Source organism: Indicator indicator, chromosome 35, assembly GCF_027791375.1.
Source record: "Indicator indicator isolate 239-I01 chromosome 35, UM_Iind_1.1, whole genome shotgun sequence".
Lineage (NCBI taxonomy): Eukaryota > Metazoa > Chordata > Aves > Piciformes > Indicatoridae > Indicator > Indicator indicator.
In genome coordinates this window covers 2,031,073-2,045,774 of record NC_072044.1, presented here as the reverse complement: position 1 = coordinate 2,045,774, position 14,702 = coordinate 2,031,073, and the positions used below count along the sequence as shown (strand labels likewise).

At 51.5% G+C, this 14,702-nt stretch overlaps 2 protein-coding genes across 2 annotated transcripts; one reads left to right on the top strand and one right to left on the bottom strand.

The window, feature by feature from the left end:
• The first annotated feature begins 759 nt into the window (after positions 1–759).
• C35H1orf162 (chromosome 35 C1orf162 homolog) lies at positions 760–3,592 on the top strand. The gene is made up of 5 exons (XM_054395777.1): positions 760–793; positions 1,091–1,202; positions 1,951–2,039; positions 2,442–2,521; positions 3,341–3,592. The coding sequence occupies exons 1-5, from the start codon at positions 763–765 to the stop codon at positions 3,398–3,400; spliced, it is 372 nt and encodes a 123-aa protein (XP_054251752.1). The 5' UTR covers positions 760–762; the 3' UTR covers positions 3,401–3,592.
• A 4,720-nt stretch (positions 3,593–8,312) lies between these two features.
• ADORA3 (adenosine A3 receptor) lies at positions 8,313–10,472 on the bottom strand. The gene is made up of 2 exons (XM_054395776.1): positions 10,123–10,472; positions 8,313–8,961 (listed from the first exon to the last, which is right to left on the bottom strand). Exons 1-2 carry the CDS (start codon positions 10,470–10,472, stop codon positions 8,313–8,315), a joined length of 999 nt encoding a protein of 332 aa, XP_054251751.1.
• Positions 10,473–14,702: the final 4,230 nt, after the last annotated feature.

Sequence of the window (14,702 nt, the reverse complement as noted above, 5' to 3'; positions counted from 1 at the left end):
ATGAGAAATAGGGTGAGGGAAGTGATTCTACTGCTCTGCTCTGCTCTGGTGACACCCTACTTGGAGCACAGTGTCCAGCTCTGGAGCCACCAGCACAAGAAGGAGATGGAGCTGATGGAGAGGGTCCAGGGGAGGACACAAAGATGATCAGAGGGCTGGGGAACCTCCCCTGTGGGGACAGGAGAGAGAGTTGGCTTTGTTCAGCCTGGAGAAGAGAAGGCTCTAGGGACACCTTAGAGCAGCCTTCCAGTACCTGAAGAGGGCTACAGGAGGGCTGGGACTGACAGGGCAAAGGGGGGGCAAGGCTTTGAGCTGGGAGAGGGGAGATTGAGCCTGGAGATTAGGAAGAAATTCTTGACAGTGAGGGTGGGGAGACACTGGCACAGGTTGCCCAGGGAGGTCTTGGATGCCCCCTCCCTGGAGGTGTTGAAGGCCAGGCTGCATGAGACCTTGAGCAGCCTGCTGCAGAAATAACTTCTGGGTGCTTTTGTGGTTGTTAAATCCTGCTGCCAGAAGGCAGCTTCCTGCTGAGTGATCACTAGGTTGTGGCTTTGTGCCAGTTTGTGTCAGATGCCTGTGAAATTGATTTAAAATTAAAACAGAGGCCGTGGGTCAGAAGAGGGCAGCAGGTTTGTTTTGCTCTGGTGTGTCCATGAATGTGTATAAACACAGTGTAGAGAAATACAACTTTTGTTTTGTTTTGTTTTTTATTCCCTTCCTCTCCTTTTAGCTTCTGTTGCTGCTTGTCACTGTTTGGAGAGAATGGGAAGTAGTTCCTCAAGAGCAACTGCAGGTATTTCCTTCTTGAAGGGCTTTTCTTAGTTTCTTGAAGGACTTCTCTTGGCTTCTTGACTTTTGCTGCTGTCCTGCCTGAGAAGGGGCTGCTGTGGGGGTGGCTCAGCCAGGTGCATGGGGTTGGGGAAGAGCTGCACAGCTGTGACACATGGGACATGTCTGGGCTTTGCTCTTTCAGCCTGTGTGTCATCTCTGTTGCTTGTGGAGGAAGTTGACAGGTTTGAAAACCAGTTTCTGACTGATGTTTTGGTTGGTGGGTTGTTTTTGTTTTTTTTTTTTTCCTATTCACTTCCAGCCCCACCAAGAACCGTTCCCACTACTACCCCTGCACCTACCACTGCACCTACCACTGTGCACACCTCTGTGGTTGACCTGAGAGCTTCAGAAGTCAATTGTTGGATCAATAAGTAAATATTTCACCTTTATTTCCTGGCTTCAAACACACAGCTCCCCAGGGTGCAGACTCTTCCTGGAAGGGAGGAGTTCTATGTAAAATATTTTTATGTCTTGGGGGTTTAAAAGGTTGTTCAGAATTTCCTAGTGTGGATGGTGAAACCACAGCTGCAATGCTGTGTCCAGTTTTGGGCTCCCCAGTTGAAGAGCTTCAAGGATCTGCTGGAGAGAGTCCAACAGAGAGCTGTGAGAGTGATAAAGGGACTTGAACATCTCTGCTATGAAGAGAGACTGAGAGCCCTGGGGCTGTTTAGTCTGGAGAGGAGAAGGCTGAGAGGGGATCTGTCTATAAATACCTGAGGGGTGGGTGGCAAGGTGAAGATGCCAGGCTGTGTTCTGTGGTGCCCAGTGACAGGACAAGGAGCAACAGGTCCAAGCTGGAACCCAGGAAGTTCCACTTCAGCATGAGGAGAAACTTCCTTACTATGAGGGTGCTGGAGCCCTGGAGCAGGCTGCCCAGAGAGTTTGTGGAGTCTCCTCTGGTGAGAACACTCCCCCTGGATGTGTTCCTGTGTAACCTGCCCTAGGTGATCCTGCTTTGGTAGGGGGTTGGGTCCCTTCCAACCCCTAGCATTCTGTGATCCTGTGAATTCACAGTGATGCTTACTGCAGATCCTGACCCTTCACCTCACAGGGCTCTGCTGGTTCTTCAACACCTCTGCTAAAACTGAGCATTCTGACACCATCTCTGTGTATTGACAGCCATGAAATACTCTACCTATCCCTAGCCTTCACCTCTGGCCTCCTGACAGCTGTTCTGGTTGTTGCCATCCTCTACCTCCTCAGAAAAAGTAAGTGGCACAGCAGCAGCAGGACCTCCCAGACCTGCTTAGCACCTGGTGCTGCACATCTTAGCATGAATGGTGCAAGCTTCCATGTTCTGCATCTGACAGGTCCTGTTTGGTTTGGGTTTTTCTCCTTCCATCACTGACCACACAGAGTTCTCCACACCTTCACCTCTTCCTTTCATCTTAGCCACTTCCAAGGGGTGGGCATGGACCTGGGCCACCCTCCTGCTTAGGCTGCAGCTGCTCACTTTGCAGTGCAGGTCTGTGAGAGGCTTTAGAAGCCATTCCTAAGCCACACACTCTTCTGGTGCTGCTCCATCACCCTGCCCTTGAGCCCCTCTTGCACTGCTGTCTCCAGCAAGGTGCAGGCTGCTGAGCCTGGTGTCTCTTCTCCTTCCTTCCTAGAGTATAAGAGGTCCCAGCAGCACTTACAAGAGCAAATTCCCTCCCAGACAGTGACTGAGGAATCTGCTAAGAACACCCAGGTAAAGGTCACAGGTTTTACTTCTCATACTTTTTGCAGAGTTTGTTGAGAAGGGCAAAGGTTACCTTCGGGAGGAGCAAAGAGGTTTGCTCTTGCAAGACTCAAGTGTTAGCTGATGTTTGACTAAGACAAAGTGATTTCTGCAGTGCCTCCAAGGCCTCAGCTTCTGTTTGTAGTGGTCTCAGGAGGTATCTGAGAAGGTGCCTGAGAGTAAGAGGAAAGATGCTCCTTCTGTCTCAGCACACTGCCCACATCTCAAGGATTCTGGGGAAGGATTCTGGGGCTTAACTATCCCACTAACTGAGCAGGTTAGGGGAACATGTTTATAAGGGGCAAGAATTTCTGCACTTTTCCCCCTGAGCTGTGATGCTTGCTCACTCATGGAATCTCAGAATGGCTCAGGTTGGAAGGGACCTTAGAGATTATTTCCTCCAACCTCCCCACCATGGGCAGGGACACCTCTCAACTAGACTCAGCTGCTCAAGGCCTCATCCAACCCAGCCCTAAACACCCCCAGGGAGGAGGCAGCCACAACCTCCCTGGGCAGCCTGTTCCAGAGTCTCACCATCCTTCTACTGAAGAACTTCTTCCTCAGCTCCAGTCTAATCCTGTTCTCCCTCAGCTTCAAACCAATCCCCCTTATCCTGTCTCTAGACACCCTGATGAAAAGTCCCTCTGCAGCCTTCCTGCAGGATCCCTGCAGCTCTAAGGTGCCCCTGGAGTCTCCTCCATGCTGAACACCCCCAGCTCCCTCACCTATCCTCACAGCAGAGCTGCTCCAGCCACTCTCTAATGTTTGTGGTTTCTTTCTCCTCCCCAGAACGAGGTTGCCTACTCCTCTTTGGTCTTCCATCAGAAGCGGACACCAGTGGCTGTGTGATGATGAAGCTGCCAGTGAAATGCAGCTGTTTGCACTTCCTGAACACCAAAAGCTACCAGAAGTTTCTGTCAAGGTCTAGGGTGCTCTGAGAAATGCCAGTGCTGCCGTGTGTCCCATCAGTTCCTTTTCCAAAGGGAACCTCATGGTTCCTATTCCAAACTGCTGCCACCAGGGGTGGACAAAACTTCTTTTCATACCAATTTTTCCTCAGCTGTAGAAATCTGGATGAGTCCTTCCAAGGCACTTGTGGTTTCAATTTGTCTTGCTTCAAGCTACCAAAGAGAACTGGTAACCATTCCTCTGCATCTGTTGATGTCTACACCCTCATGTTTCCCTTTTTCTGGCATTGTAGGATTTTTCTTGGGTTGTTTGGGGCTTTTTGTTTGTTTGTTTTAATTGCCAACCACTCTGGTTAGTAATTTCCTGCTTATTGATGTTATGAGAATGAAATATTTGCATGCAGATGCTTGATTCCTTGGCTGGGTCATCTAAAAGAAGAGCAGACTCCTAGTGGGACAACTCCAAATTCCTAGAAAGGTTCCTTTGTGTGTTACTGTCACTAAACAAAAGTGAAAAATCATCTTCTTGTCATACACTGGTGACTGAGGACTCAGTTGCCACCAGTGACTAAGTCTTAGCCACAGAGAAGCTTCTCTGCATGTTCCTGTGCCCATGGATGGGAGGTTTGTTGTCCAGGTGCTGTGATCTCCATGTGTTGTTCAATGCTTCTCCTGCAAAGCTGAATCAGAGCCAGGTTCCTGCTGCTTCAGCCTGCTGGGCTCAGAGCCCTGCTTGGGTCTGGTCACCAGAGAGTGTCAGGTAGAGAGAATTGGGGCTGTTCAGCCTGGAGAGGAGAAGGCTGCAGGGAGCCCTTAGAGCTGCATTTCACTATCTAAAGGGGACCTACAGGAAGGCTGGGGAGGGACTGTTCAGAAGGGCTTGGAGTGATAGGATGAGAGACAATGGTTTGAAAGTGGAGCAGGGGAGGCTTAGGTTGGACGCCAGGAGGAAGTTCTGCACAATGAGGTTGGTGAAATACTAGAACAGGTTGCCCAGAGATGTGGTTGAGGCTCCATCCCTGGAGACATTCAAGATCAGATTTGATGTGTCCCTGGGCAGCCTGCTCTAGTTGGAGGTGTCCTTGCTGCCTGCAGGGGGGTCGAAGGTCCCTTCCAAAGCCATGCACTCGGTGCATCTGTGAAATGCAGGAGTTTGCATGTGTGCTGCTGCAGACACCCCTCGGAGGAATGCCAGGGGCAGGAGAAGGCTGCTCCAGCCTCCCGAGCGCCGCTGCTGCAGACAGCGAGCCTGGCATGGGAGACGTCAGCGGAGTGGGAAGGGAGATGCCACCGGATGGCAGCACGAAGCCATGGATGGGCAGCTGGAGCCCGCTCGGCTTACATGCGGTGCTGTGGTGTCCTGAAAAACAGCAGAGCAGTGCCTCCACCTCTGCTGGCCTGGCACGCCTCACTTTACCATTACTCCAACAACACTACAACATACAAAACCAACAAACAAATAAAAAATCCCAAACAAAAAAACCAAAAACAATAAAAAAATAAAAACCAAAAAACAAAAAAAAAAAACAAACAAAACAAAAAAAACAAACCAAACCCAAAAAACAAACAAACAACAACCAAAACAACACCCAAAAAAAAACACCAAACAAAAACACAAAACAAAAACAAAAACCAAACCAAACAAACCAAAAACAAACAAAACAAAACAAAACAAAACCAAACCCAAAACAACACCACAAACAAACCAAAAAAAACAACCAACCAAACCAAAAAACACCAAACAAAAACACACCCAAACAAAACCAACCAACCAAAACACACCAAAAAACTAACCACCAAACAACAAACCCCAAACCAAAAAACAAAACAAACCACCCAAACCAAACACCAACCAAAACCAAACCACCACCCAAAACACCCAATACACCAAAACCACCCCAAACCACCAATCCACCAAACCACAATAACCACCCAAACCCACATAACTACCACCCCAAACACCAAACCTCCCCAACCCCAAATCACCCATCCTACCACTCCCCTATCCCTCCCACACCTCCCTCCTCCCACCTCCCATTTCCTCCACCCATACCCTCCCTTTCCCTCCCTCCCCCTTTCCCTCCCTTTCCCTCCCTCCCCCTTTCCCTCCCTTTCCCTCCCTCCCCCTTTCCCTCCCTTTCCCTCCCTCCCCCTTTCCCTCCCTTTCCCTCCCTCCCCCTTTCCCTCCCTTTCCCTCCCTCCCCCTTTCCCTCCCTTTCCCTCCCTCCCCCTTTCCCTCCCTTTCCCTCCCTCCCCCTTTCCCTCCCTTTCCCTCCCTCCCCCTTTCCCTCCCTTTCCCTCCCTCCCCCTTTCCCTCCCTTTTCCCTCCCTCCCCCTTTCCCTCCCTTTTCCCTCCCGCCCCCTTTCCCTCCCTTTTCCCTCCCTCCCCCTTTCCCTCCCTTTTCCCTCCTCCCCCTTTCCCTCCCTTTTCCCTCCTCCCCCTTTCCCTCCCTTTTCCCTCCTCCCCCTTTCCCTCCCTTTTCCCTCCTCCCCCTTTCCCTCCCTTTTCCTCCCTCCCCCTTTCCCTCCCTTTTCCTCCCTCCCCCTTTCCCTCCCTTTTCCCCACAGCACTGACACTCTGCTGTCTGACAGCAATTAAGAAATAAGGAGGTCTGAATATTGTCCTGACTTGCACAAAAGTGACTTCAGCACACCTGCTGCTGCAGCACACATCCTGCCTCGGATGCTGTTAGATCCTGGGTCAGAAGTGCAAGAGAAGGTGACTCACCACAGTTTTCCCCCCAAGACCAGCTCTGAAGCTGGGTCCTTGTGTAGATGCTTCCTCACTCTGCACTGTGCTGAGCCTTAGCAGAACCATTTCTTGTGCTCTGTGAAACCCTGCCAGCCACAGGCAGCGATTTGCTGTCTGCTTGGAGAGCTGAGCGTGGGGCAGCCCTGGGAGATGGAGGCTGACAGGGAACCTCTGTTCATTGTGTGGCTGCTAACAACTCCCAGGCTCATCCCAGGGCATCTCTGTCTCTCCCTTCCCCATGCCAAAGGCTCTGTACAATCTTTTAATGGTAGCCATCAGCCAACTCTTTGTTTCACAGACAGACAGAGGAATTTGGGACAACTCGGTCTGCTTACCAGAGTAGAGAAGGGGTTGTCTGTCTTCTTCTGCTCTTCTGGCTCTCTCATTTTCACTGTCTCGGGAGGTTTCTGCTGGAGGTGTTTGTACTTGTGGTCTCCCTACAGAAAGAGTGGTCAGGGACTGGAACAGGCTGGAGTCACCATCCCTGGAGCTGCTCAAAACACCTGTGGCCATGGCACTCTGGGACGTGGTTTATGGCCATGGTGCTGTTAGGCTGATGGTTGAACTCAATATGCTCTTAGAGGGATTTTCCAACCAAAGAATTCTGTGATTCTGTGACAAGCTTTCACATCAGGAACCTGCAAGGAGTTTTGCCTGGGTGTGGAAAAGTCCAGCACGAATTGTCCATCCCTGGCAGGCTGGGTGGAGGTGGCTCATGGGTTAAATGGTGCTCTGAAGCACCATGGGCAGTGGTGGCCTGAGATGTTCCCTGGCATTTTGGGACTGCCATCTGGTTGCAATGTTAAAGGGATGGATTTTCAGAGCTACAGCCACGGTGTTGACGTGACTGTCAGGCTGCATCTCCCTCAGCCAGCAGTGAGTCAGCTCTCAAAGGAGACCTAAATGCTTTGCTCTCCCTGAGGGATGTTTGTGCACACGTGGACTGCTGCCATGTGCCTTCACCCATCCTCACTTCTAGTCTCATCATTATGCAGCCTCTTTGCTCTCTGCCTGGGACTAAACACCACAACTATTTCCAGAGCAACTGCTGGAAGCAAGAACCAGGGACCTAGACCTGCAGGAAGGTTTCCCAGCCAGCCCCACCACTGGCAGAATCTCCCTGATGAATTCTCTCTCCCTAGAGAAAAAAAAAAATCCTGCTCTTTAGGTGGGACCTGTTGTTTTGTTTTGTTTTGTTTTTTGAAAGCAATTGGTTCTACCAACTGATAGTGAGAGATCCTGGAGCAAAATTTTGCTGTCCTTCTGCAGTGACTTCCTTTGCTGGCCTCTTATTAATAGAGCTGAGCTATGGAAGAGGGCAGGACCTTGGCTTGTGGCACAGCTTGCATCAGATAATAAACTGAGATGCCTGATCTCAGCTAGAGGAGCAGATTCCAAGGCTTTCTGAGAGAACTCCCAGAACGGTGTACTTCTCTTCTGCTTTTCCTAGACCATTCCTGTTACTAAAAGATGAAGAAAAAAAAAGAGCCTGGCCTCTAATGACTTGTTTTGAGCTTGACCCACGTTCCCCAAAACCCACCTGGGTGAGCTGTGTCCTGTGCTTTCTGTGCTGTCCTGCTGAGGACACCAACTAACCCAGCAGGGAGATTTCATGCAGGCTGCTTTTGTGAGTGTTGTGGGAAATGAGCAGGCTGAACTAACATCAAATCCATCTGATATTTATTATGATATATCCAGGTGGAGATGGGTGCCAAGTGGTGTCCCTCAAGGGTCTGTACTGTGAGCAGTGCTGTCAATATCTTGATCAATGATATTGACAGGGAGACTGAGGCACCATCAGCAAGTCTGCAGATGATACCCAGCTGAGTGGTGTGGTTGATAAGTCTGAAGGGCATCCAGAGGGACCTGTAGAGGTGGGTTGAGGAGAATCTCATGAGGCTGAATAAGGCAAAGTGTAAGGTCCTGCACCCTAGGTTGGGGCAGGCTGATATCAGTCCAGGCTGGGGGGGATGAGATTGATAGCAGCCCTGCAGAAAAGGACTTGAGGATCCTGCCCTTGTCACAAAAGAGTTCATGCAAGACTGGGAGCCACTGAAGCAGAACAGACACTTCCCTGTGAGCCTCTAGCAAAGCAAGAGGTTCACTGATGGGCTGGTAGCTCCTGGCAGGTCAGAGCTTCTTCCTTGTTAAGGACTTGGTTTGTTGATTGCTCTGTAAGACCTGGGTCTGATTTTCTGCACAGAACATAGGTCCTTAAAATGAGAAGGTATGTGGCTTTGAACTTCTTGATCTTGCAAGCATAGACAATGGGGTTCATGGCAGAGTTGGCATGGGACAGCAGGATTGCCACGTACACCACGTATGGGGGGATCTGACTCCTGGGGTTAAAATAGGAAATGCAGTTCAGAATGGAGAGAGGCAACCAGGAGACTGCAAATAGGAAGAGAATAAGTGCTAGAGATTTGGCTATCTTGAACTCCTGGCCATAAAATCCTCCTGCCCCTCTCCCCTTGCTTGTGCTTTGGCTTAGCTTTGTGTGGATGATGTAGAAGACTCTGGCATACAGAGCACACATGATGAGCAGAGGGACGATGATGCATGTGAAGAAGCAAAAGAAGACCATGTAGTCCTGCCTCATCACAGAGGTGAACTCACACCTGAAGAAGTCAGAGTTTCTGGATTCTGCCTTGTTCCATCCAAACATGGGGACCAATCCCACCAGCAGGGACACAGACCAGCACAAACCCAGCGCCCACCAAATTCTTCTGCCTGTAGTGACTGTTTTATATCTGTTGGGGGAAGAAAACCCAGGTGGTGTTAAACAGAAGTGCTAAAAATAGTTAGAGAGGGTCTCAAGAAAGCTAATTTAATGTTCAGATGCTGCAGGTTCATTGTCACAAAATGATGCATTCACTTTTTTTCTGGGGGGGGACCAAACCTTGTTTTGAGGTAAGCCCTAACTCTCCATTGTACCCATAAGCAGAACTAAGTGAACTTCCACTCCTTATATCTGGGTGTCTTCAGCTATCCAAGGGAGAGGATGAGAGGAAATGGCCTGAAGATGTGTCAGGGGAGGTTTAGGTTGGAGATTAGGAACAATTTCTTGACTGAAAAAGAGGTCAGGGATTGGAACAGGCTGCCCAGGGAGGTGGTGGAGTCACCATCCCTGGAGGGGTTCAGAAAATACATGGACGTGGCTCTTGGGGACATGGTTTAGTGCCCATGGTGGGGTTGGATTGATGGTTGGACTGGATGACCTCAGAGGGCTTTTCTAACCCAAACAATTCTGTGATTCTATTTTGTTCCTTGTTTCATTATCACCTTAGTGCTTCTCTTCCCTAGATGTTGCTTATCACCTACCAGCACTCCTGCCTTACATCTCAGCTTCCTTGGCTGTGCCTTGCTCTTTGCATTTGGTTTATGCCATTGGTAGGACCAACTTGTTCTTATCAATCCTTTCCCCATACTCAATATGACTTCTTCCACGCTTGAGGCTATGCTACCATTCCAACATCAAAAATGAATGGCTTAAGTCAGCCCTTGAGCTTGGTGCCTCTTTTGTATTTCCAGCACTGAACACTAAAAGGGGATTTGTATAAAAGCCTCAGAGACCCAGGGGAATCCATCCCCAGCATCCTGCAGACACCCAAAGAGCTTCAGAGCTCAGCTGGTTCACTACAGCCTCATCCAGTGACCAGACTCTGATCAGCAGGAGCACTGAGACACTGGCCCTGCACAGTCACCCCCGAGCTCTGCCCATGCTGCCCTCTTGGCTGCAGGGAGAGGTTCCTGCTCTGGGAAGCTCAGCTCAGGTGGGCTTCCAGGCACAGCTATCTTAGAAAAGGGCCAAGGAAAGGAGGAGAGAGGAGGTGGCAGGAGGGGGGCAGAGCCTGGGCATGGGCAAGCTGGCAGGAGCAGGGCAGAGGGGGCCGTGGTGGTCCTGTGCTCACCTGGTGGTCAGCTTCACTCGCAGGTACCTGTCGATGGCGATGGCCAGGAGGGAGAGCACTGAGGCGATGGTGAAGAGCACCATCAGGCAGCACATGAGCAGGCAGCTGTGGAAGGGGACCCTGATGCCCAGGCTCACCACGATGGCCAGGGGGATGACCACCACCCCCACGGCGACGTCAGCCAGCGCCAGGGAAACGATGAAGTACAAGGTTGTGTTCTGGAACCTCGCGTTCAGCTTCACCACCCAGATCACCAAGACGTTCCCCAGGATGGCAAACAGAGCAACCAAGCACTCAGCACCGATGTAAACCCTGTCCAGGGTGCCCAGCACCAGGCTGGTGTTTGGCATGGCCGGCTGCTGGAGATGCTCCCTCCTTGGCTTCAGCTGCAGAAGGGACCAAGGGTGCCAGTGACTGAGTGTGGGATCTGTCCCCACTGCCTGGTGCTCAGAAGTTCCAGTGACTCTCCAGCGTGCAAACCTCTCCTTGGTATTCCGTGCCCTTGGCACCTGAGCTGCTGCCTTTCCAGAGAGCTTCAAGGACCTCAGCATCCAGCAAACGGTTCCTGAAGCTCACAGCAACCCTTCAGCAGCCACTAATCAGTGAAGGACTTTGGAAAGCTCTTTTGAAGGACAGAAAGAGCAAAGCTGGCAGGAGTCTGCTTACCAACAACCTACGAATATCTAAATATTTGAACTGCTTCCTCTTCCAAGCCACAGATTTAGAACTAAGAGAACAGTAACCAGAATTGGCTGTGCACAGTGGGTACTTATCAGTGTAGGTAATCACCCTGCAGCCACCATAGGAAATGAGGCTGTTCAGGGCATGTTAGAAAGTGGTTTGTTAGACTCCAATAGTTGATTTAATTCAGTTAAGGCCCTGAGATGGCAAAAAAAAAAAATGCTTTTGGACTTTTCTCAGTCTGACAAGAACACTTGCAGGTGACATTACAGATCCACAGATTGTATTGGGTTGGAAGGGACCCTCAAAAGTCATCTTGTAATCAGCAGGGACACCTCCAACTAGATCAGGCTGCCCAGGGCTTCATCAAGTCTGATCTTGGATGTCTCCAGGGACAAGGCTTCAACCACATCCCTGGGCAACCTGGGCTGTATTTTTCCTGTGAGAACCTTCATATTTCTGCTAGAAACCAATATGATGCCCAACCAAGTCACAGTACCACAGTGTATCAGAGGTTGGACCTCAAGAGATCATCAGGTCCAAGCCCCCTGCCAGAGCAGGATCACTTAGGGCAGTCTGCACAGGAATGCATCCAGGGGGGGTTGGAAAGCCTCCAGAGAAGGAGACTCCACAACCCCCATGGGCAGCCTGTTCCAGGGATCTGTCACCCTCACTGTAAAGAAGTTTCTCTTCATGTTGAGCTGAAATCTTCTCTGTTCAAGTCATGCTCAGACAGCTGAATGCTTTCCTGTGCTTTATGGAAGACCGAGGAAAGGTGTGGGAAGCGCTGGGAAGCAGCAGGGAAGCAGTATGGAAGCTGAGATGTGCTTGCTGCAGGGAGCCTGGCAGTGCTGCCTGGCTCCTTGGTGTGGGCCTGCAGGGAAAGAGCTGCTCCCATTTCAGATGAAACTGAGAAGAGAAGCAAAGCTGTGAGCTGGTGTCAGCCTGGGTGGCAGGGTGTCCTCAGGCACAGGGAAGTGCATGCTCTCCAGGAATGATGATCTCTCTAGTAATGATGAGGTGATGGTGCTGAAGTGGTGCAATGGAGCCTTAAGCAAACACAGGCAGTATTTGATTTCCTGGACACTGAGTCCTCCATCTCTTCCACCCAACTTTTTGGCAGAGCCAAGGAAGGGGAAGTGAAATCAGCCCTGGGAGGAGATGGAGCCAGAAAGAAATTATTTCTTTTTTTTTTTTTTCTCTGCTGTGAAAGGAGTTGGACAAGTTCTGCTTCCTTGAAACCAAGGTAAGTGCTTCTTGCTCCCTGGCTGGAGATGGGTTTGGTAGCATATGGGAAATGCTGAGCTGCCTACAGACAAGTTCAGGTTCCCAGCTTGCTCCCCAAACTCCATTGCACTTCCAAGGCAAAAGGTGTGAGAGAGTTGGACCAGGGGAGTGCTGGGGGGAGATGAGTGTGGCTCATGCTTACCCGTGGTTTGCTCTGTTAATGAATAGCACTAATTGCTGTGCTGCAGGGCAAGCAGTGGGGTGTGGCAGAGCCCAGGAGGTGGCAGAGGTTCCCCACAGGTCCAAGTCACAGCTGGAGCCCTGACAAGGAATCTCCTGGGGGTACCCAGTTCCCAAGCCCCAGTCCTCTCTCTTGGGCTGGCCCAAATCTTTCTGCAGGGTGAGCTGTGGCAGGAGCCACCTCTGCAGAAGCTCAGGCTGGCCATGAACTGCAGCACAAGGCTCTTGTAGGCAGCCAAGAGGGTTGACAGGGGAGCTGACATGAGCCTTTGGCACCACTTTGGCCCCTGCTAGGAGTTTTTCCTCTAGGGGTGTTTGCTTTGTCTCTTCAGCTCTATTTAAGGAAACTGTTTTTGGAGTTGGTGGAGCTACAAAGCAATGGCACCTTGCCACCAAACAAACCTCTCCATCAGCACTAAGGTACTCTAGGATGTGAGAAGAAGCTGGAGCCTGGCTGCCAGGTTTCTGTTGCACAAGGAGCTGCACAGCAAAATGCACTCAAGAGCATCCAGACTGGAGTGGAGGACTCAGATGTCAGCTGCTGGCAGGAGGATGCTTCACAGTCCAAAAATACTTCAGTCTGGGTCAATGGGGCAGCAGCACCCACGTGTGGAAAGGTACTTTGGAGAGGTTGTTTGCACCAGCACAGAAAGTGTAACAGCCTTAGATCATCCCAGAGCTTCCTCTCACAAGGCAGGTGTTGAAGAGGTGTCTAGAAGATGCCCACAATGCTGCTGGCCCCAAGCAGGGCACAGGTTCTTGCTCTGTCCTTTTAGCAGCTGTGGGCTGGAGATGTGGTCATAAAGATGTGGTTCTGCTGCAAGCTCCTGCACAGTGTGTGAGCTGGGACTGGAGACCTGCTGCTGAGCAGAGGGAAGGGGTCTTGCTTTGCAGCCAGACTGTAGTGTGCTGAGCCCACCTTGCCCAGGCTGTAGGTGAGGTGAGAACTTCTTCAGCAGCTCGTTTCATGCCTCTCAGGGCAGATGGCACAAGGGGCTGCTGCAGCTGCTGCTGCCAGAGGAGGGGACCAGAGTGTCCCAGGCAGGTACATGACTGATGCAGGCTGTCCTTGCTCCAGCCCCTCCTGCTGCCAAGCAGAGATCAAAGACTTGATGCCCAAAAGCCTTGGCTGGGGCTGAATCAGGGTGTTTAGCTGCCCAGACCCCCTGTCCCCACCAGGTTCCTGCTGGGGAAGGTACAAGGTGCACTTACTCTCTTCAGCTGCTTCCTCAGCCAGGCAGCATCTGTTTCCTGTCCTAAATACGGCAGGATCAGGTTGCCAGGCTGCTGTTCCTCCTCTCTCACCCAGGGAGGAGCAGCCTGTGCCCTTCTGCTGTCTCTGCCCTGCAGGAGTGTGGCTTTGCCCCCAGCCCAGGGGTGCCCCAAGGTGCTGCATCCCTCTTCAAACCCTGCACCTTCTTCCCGTGGGCACTCAACTCTTCTCCCACTGCCTTCCTTCAGCCCCAGCATCAGGAAGCCCTGGGCTGGAGGCTTTTGCAGCTTGCAAAGTGATTAAACACTCCCTGCAACCAGGAGCCAAGCAGGGCTGGATCGTGGGATCAGGGAGTGTTTTGGTGTGGAAATCAGCTCTGCCCTCCCCTAATCACTGCTTATTTACAGGCACTCAGCCTCAGACCCTGACTGAAGGGCTCCTGCCTTTACTTCTCTACCAAGTTGCTGTCCTGTAGTTGCAGGCTGGGCTCACGCCAAGAGGCTTAGGGGACATATGGTGGGGCTCAGGCAGCAGAGCTGTGCCCATGGGGTGCTGCCAAACCCTAGCTGCTGGCTGCTGCTGGCTGTGTGCAGGTGAGGATCACATCCAGCCATCCTGCCACTGTGCATGGTCCTTCTGCTGCCTGGACTATCTGGATGCCTTTCCTGCCACGGACAGGAACATTTTGTCATGTAAGAAGCTGTGATCTGAGGCAGGCTGCCTCTTGCAGGCCAATAAAGCTGGCAGCAGGAGGAGCTGTGAGTAAGAAGGATCAGGCTCAGCTCCCCAGGGGGCCAGGATTCGTTTTTCCATCCCCCCCATGGTATCAGGTGGGTATTAGCCATGGAGCAAAGGCAGGGAGTCCTTGGGGCATCTCAGCATCCTGCTCGGGACGAGTGGGATGGTGCCATGGATTTGGTGGCCCACAAAAGTACCCACCCGAGAGTGGGCTGCAGCTGGGGCAGTTTGTGAGCCAGCACTGCAAGGCTTTGGTTTAGAGGAGGCTTTGGAGGAGTATTTTTAGCTGGGCTTAGTCAGCAGTGGTGCCTACAGAAGGCAGCTCCAGGAGGAGCCCGGGGCAGGTGGGGCTGTGAGCCAGGGCAGCTCCCTTGGGTATGGCACAGCCCAGGGATGTTCTCGTTGGATGGGGTTAAACTTCTGGATCCTGAGCACTTGGTGGCTCTGACATTTTAAGGCTGTATTCAGCCTGCTCAGTTCT

Bases quoted from the DNA above. Each gene is read 5' to 3' on its own strand.
- ADORA3 (XM_054395776.1), bottom strand. From the start codon at position 10,472: ATGCCAAACACCAGCCTGGTGCTGGGCACCCTGGACAGGGTTTACATC. The intron at 8,962-10,122 runs GTGAGCACAGGA...TTCCCCCAACAG, and splicing joins CGAGTGAAGCTGACCACCAG to ATATAAAACAGTCACTACAG.
- C35H1orf162 (XM_054395777.1), top strand. From the start codon at position 763: ATGGGAAGTAGTTCCTCAAGAGCAACTGCAG. The intron at 2,040-2,441 runs GTAAGTGGCACA...CTTCCTTCCTAG, and splicing joins CCTCTACCTCCTCAGAAAAA to AGTATAAGAGGTCCCAGCAG. The intron at 2,522-3,340 runs GTAAAGGTCACA...TCTCCTCCCCAG, and splicing joins AATCTGCTAAGAACACCCAG to AACGAGGTTGCCTACTCCTC.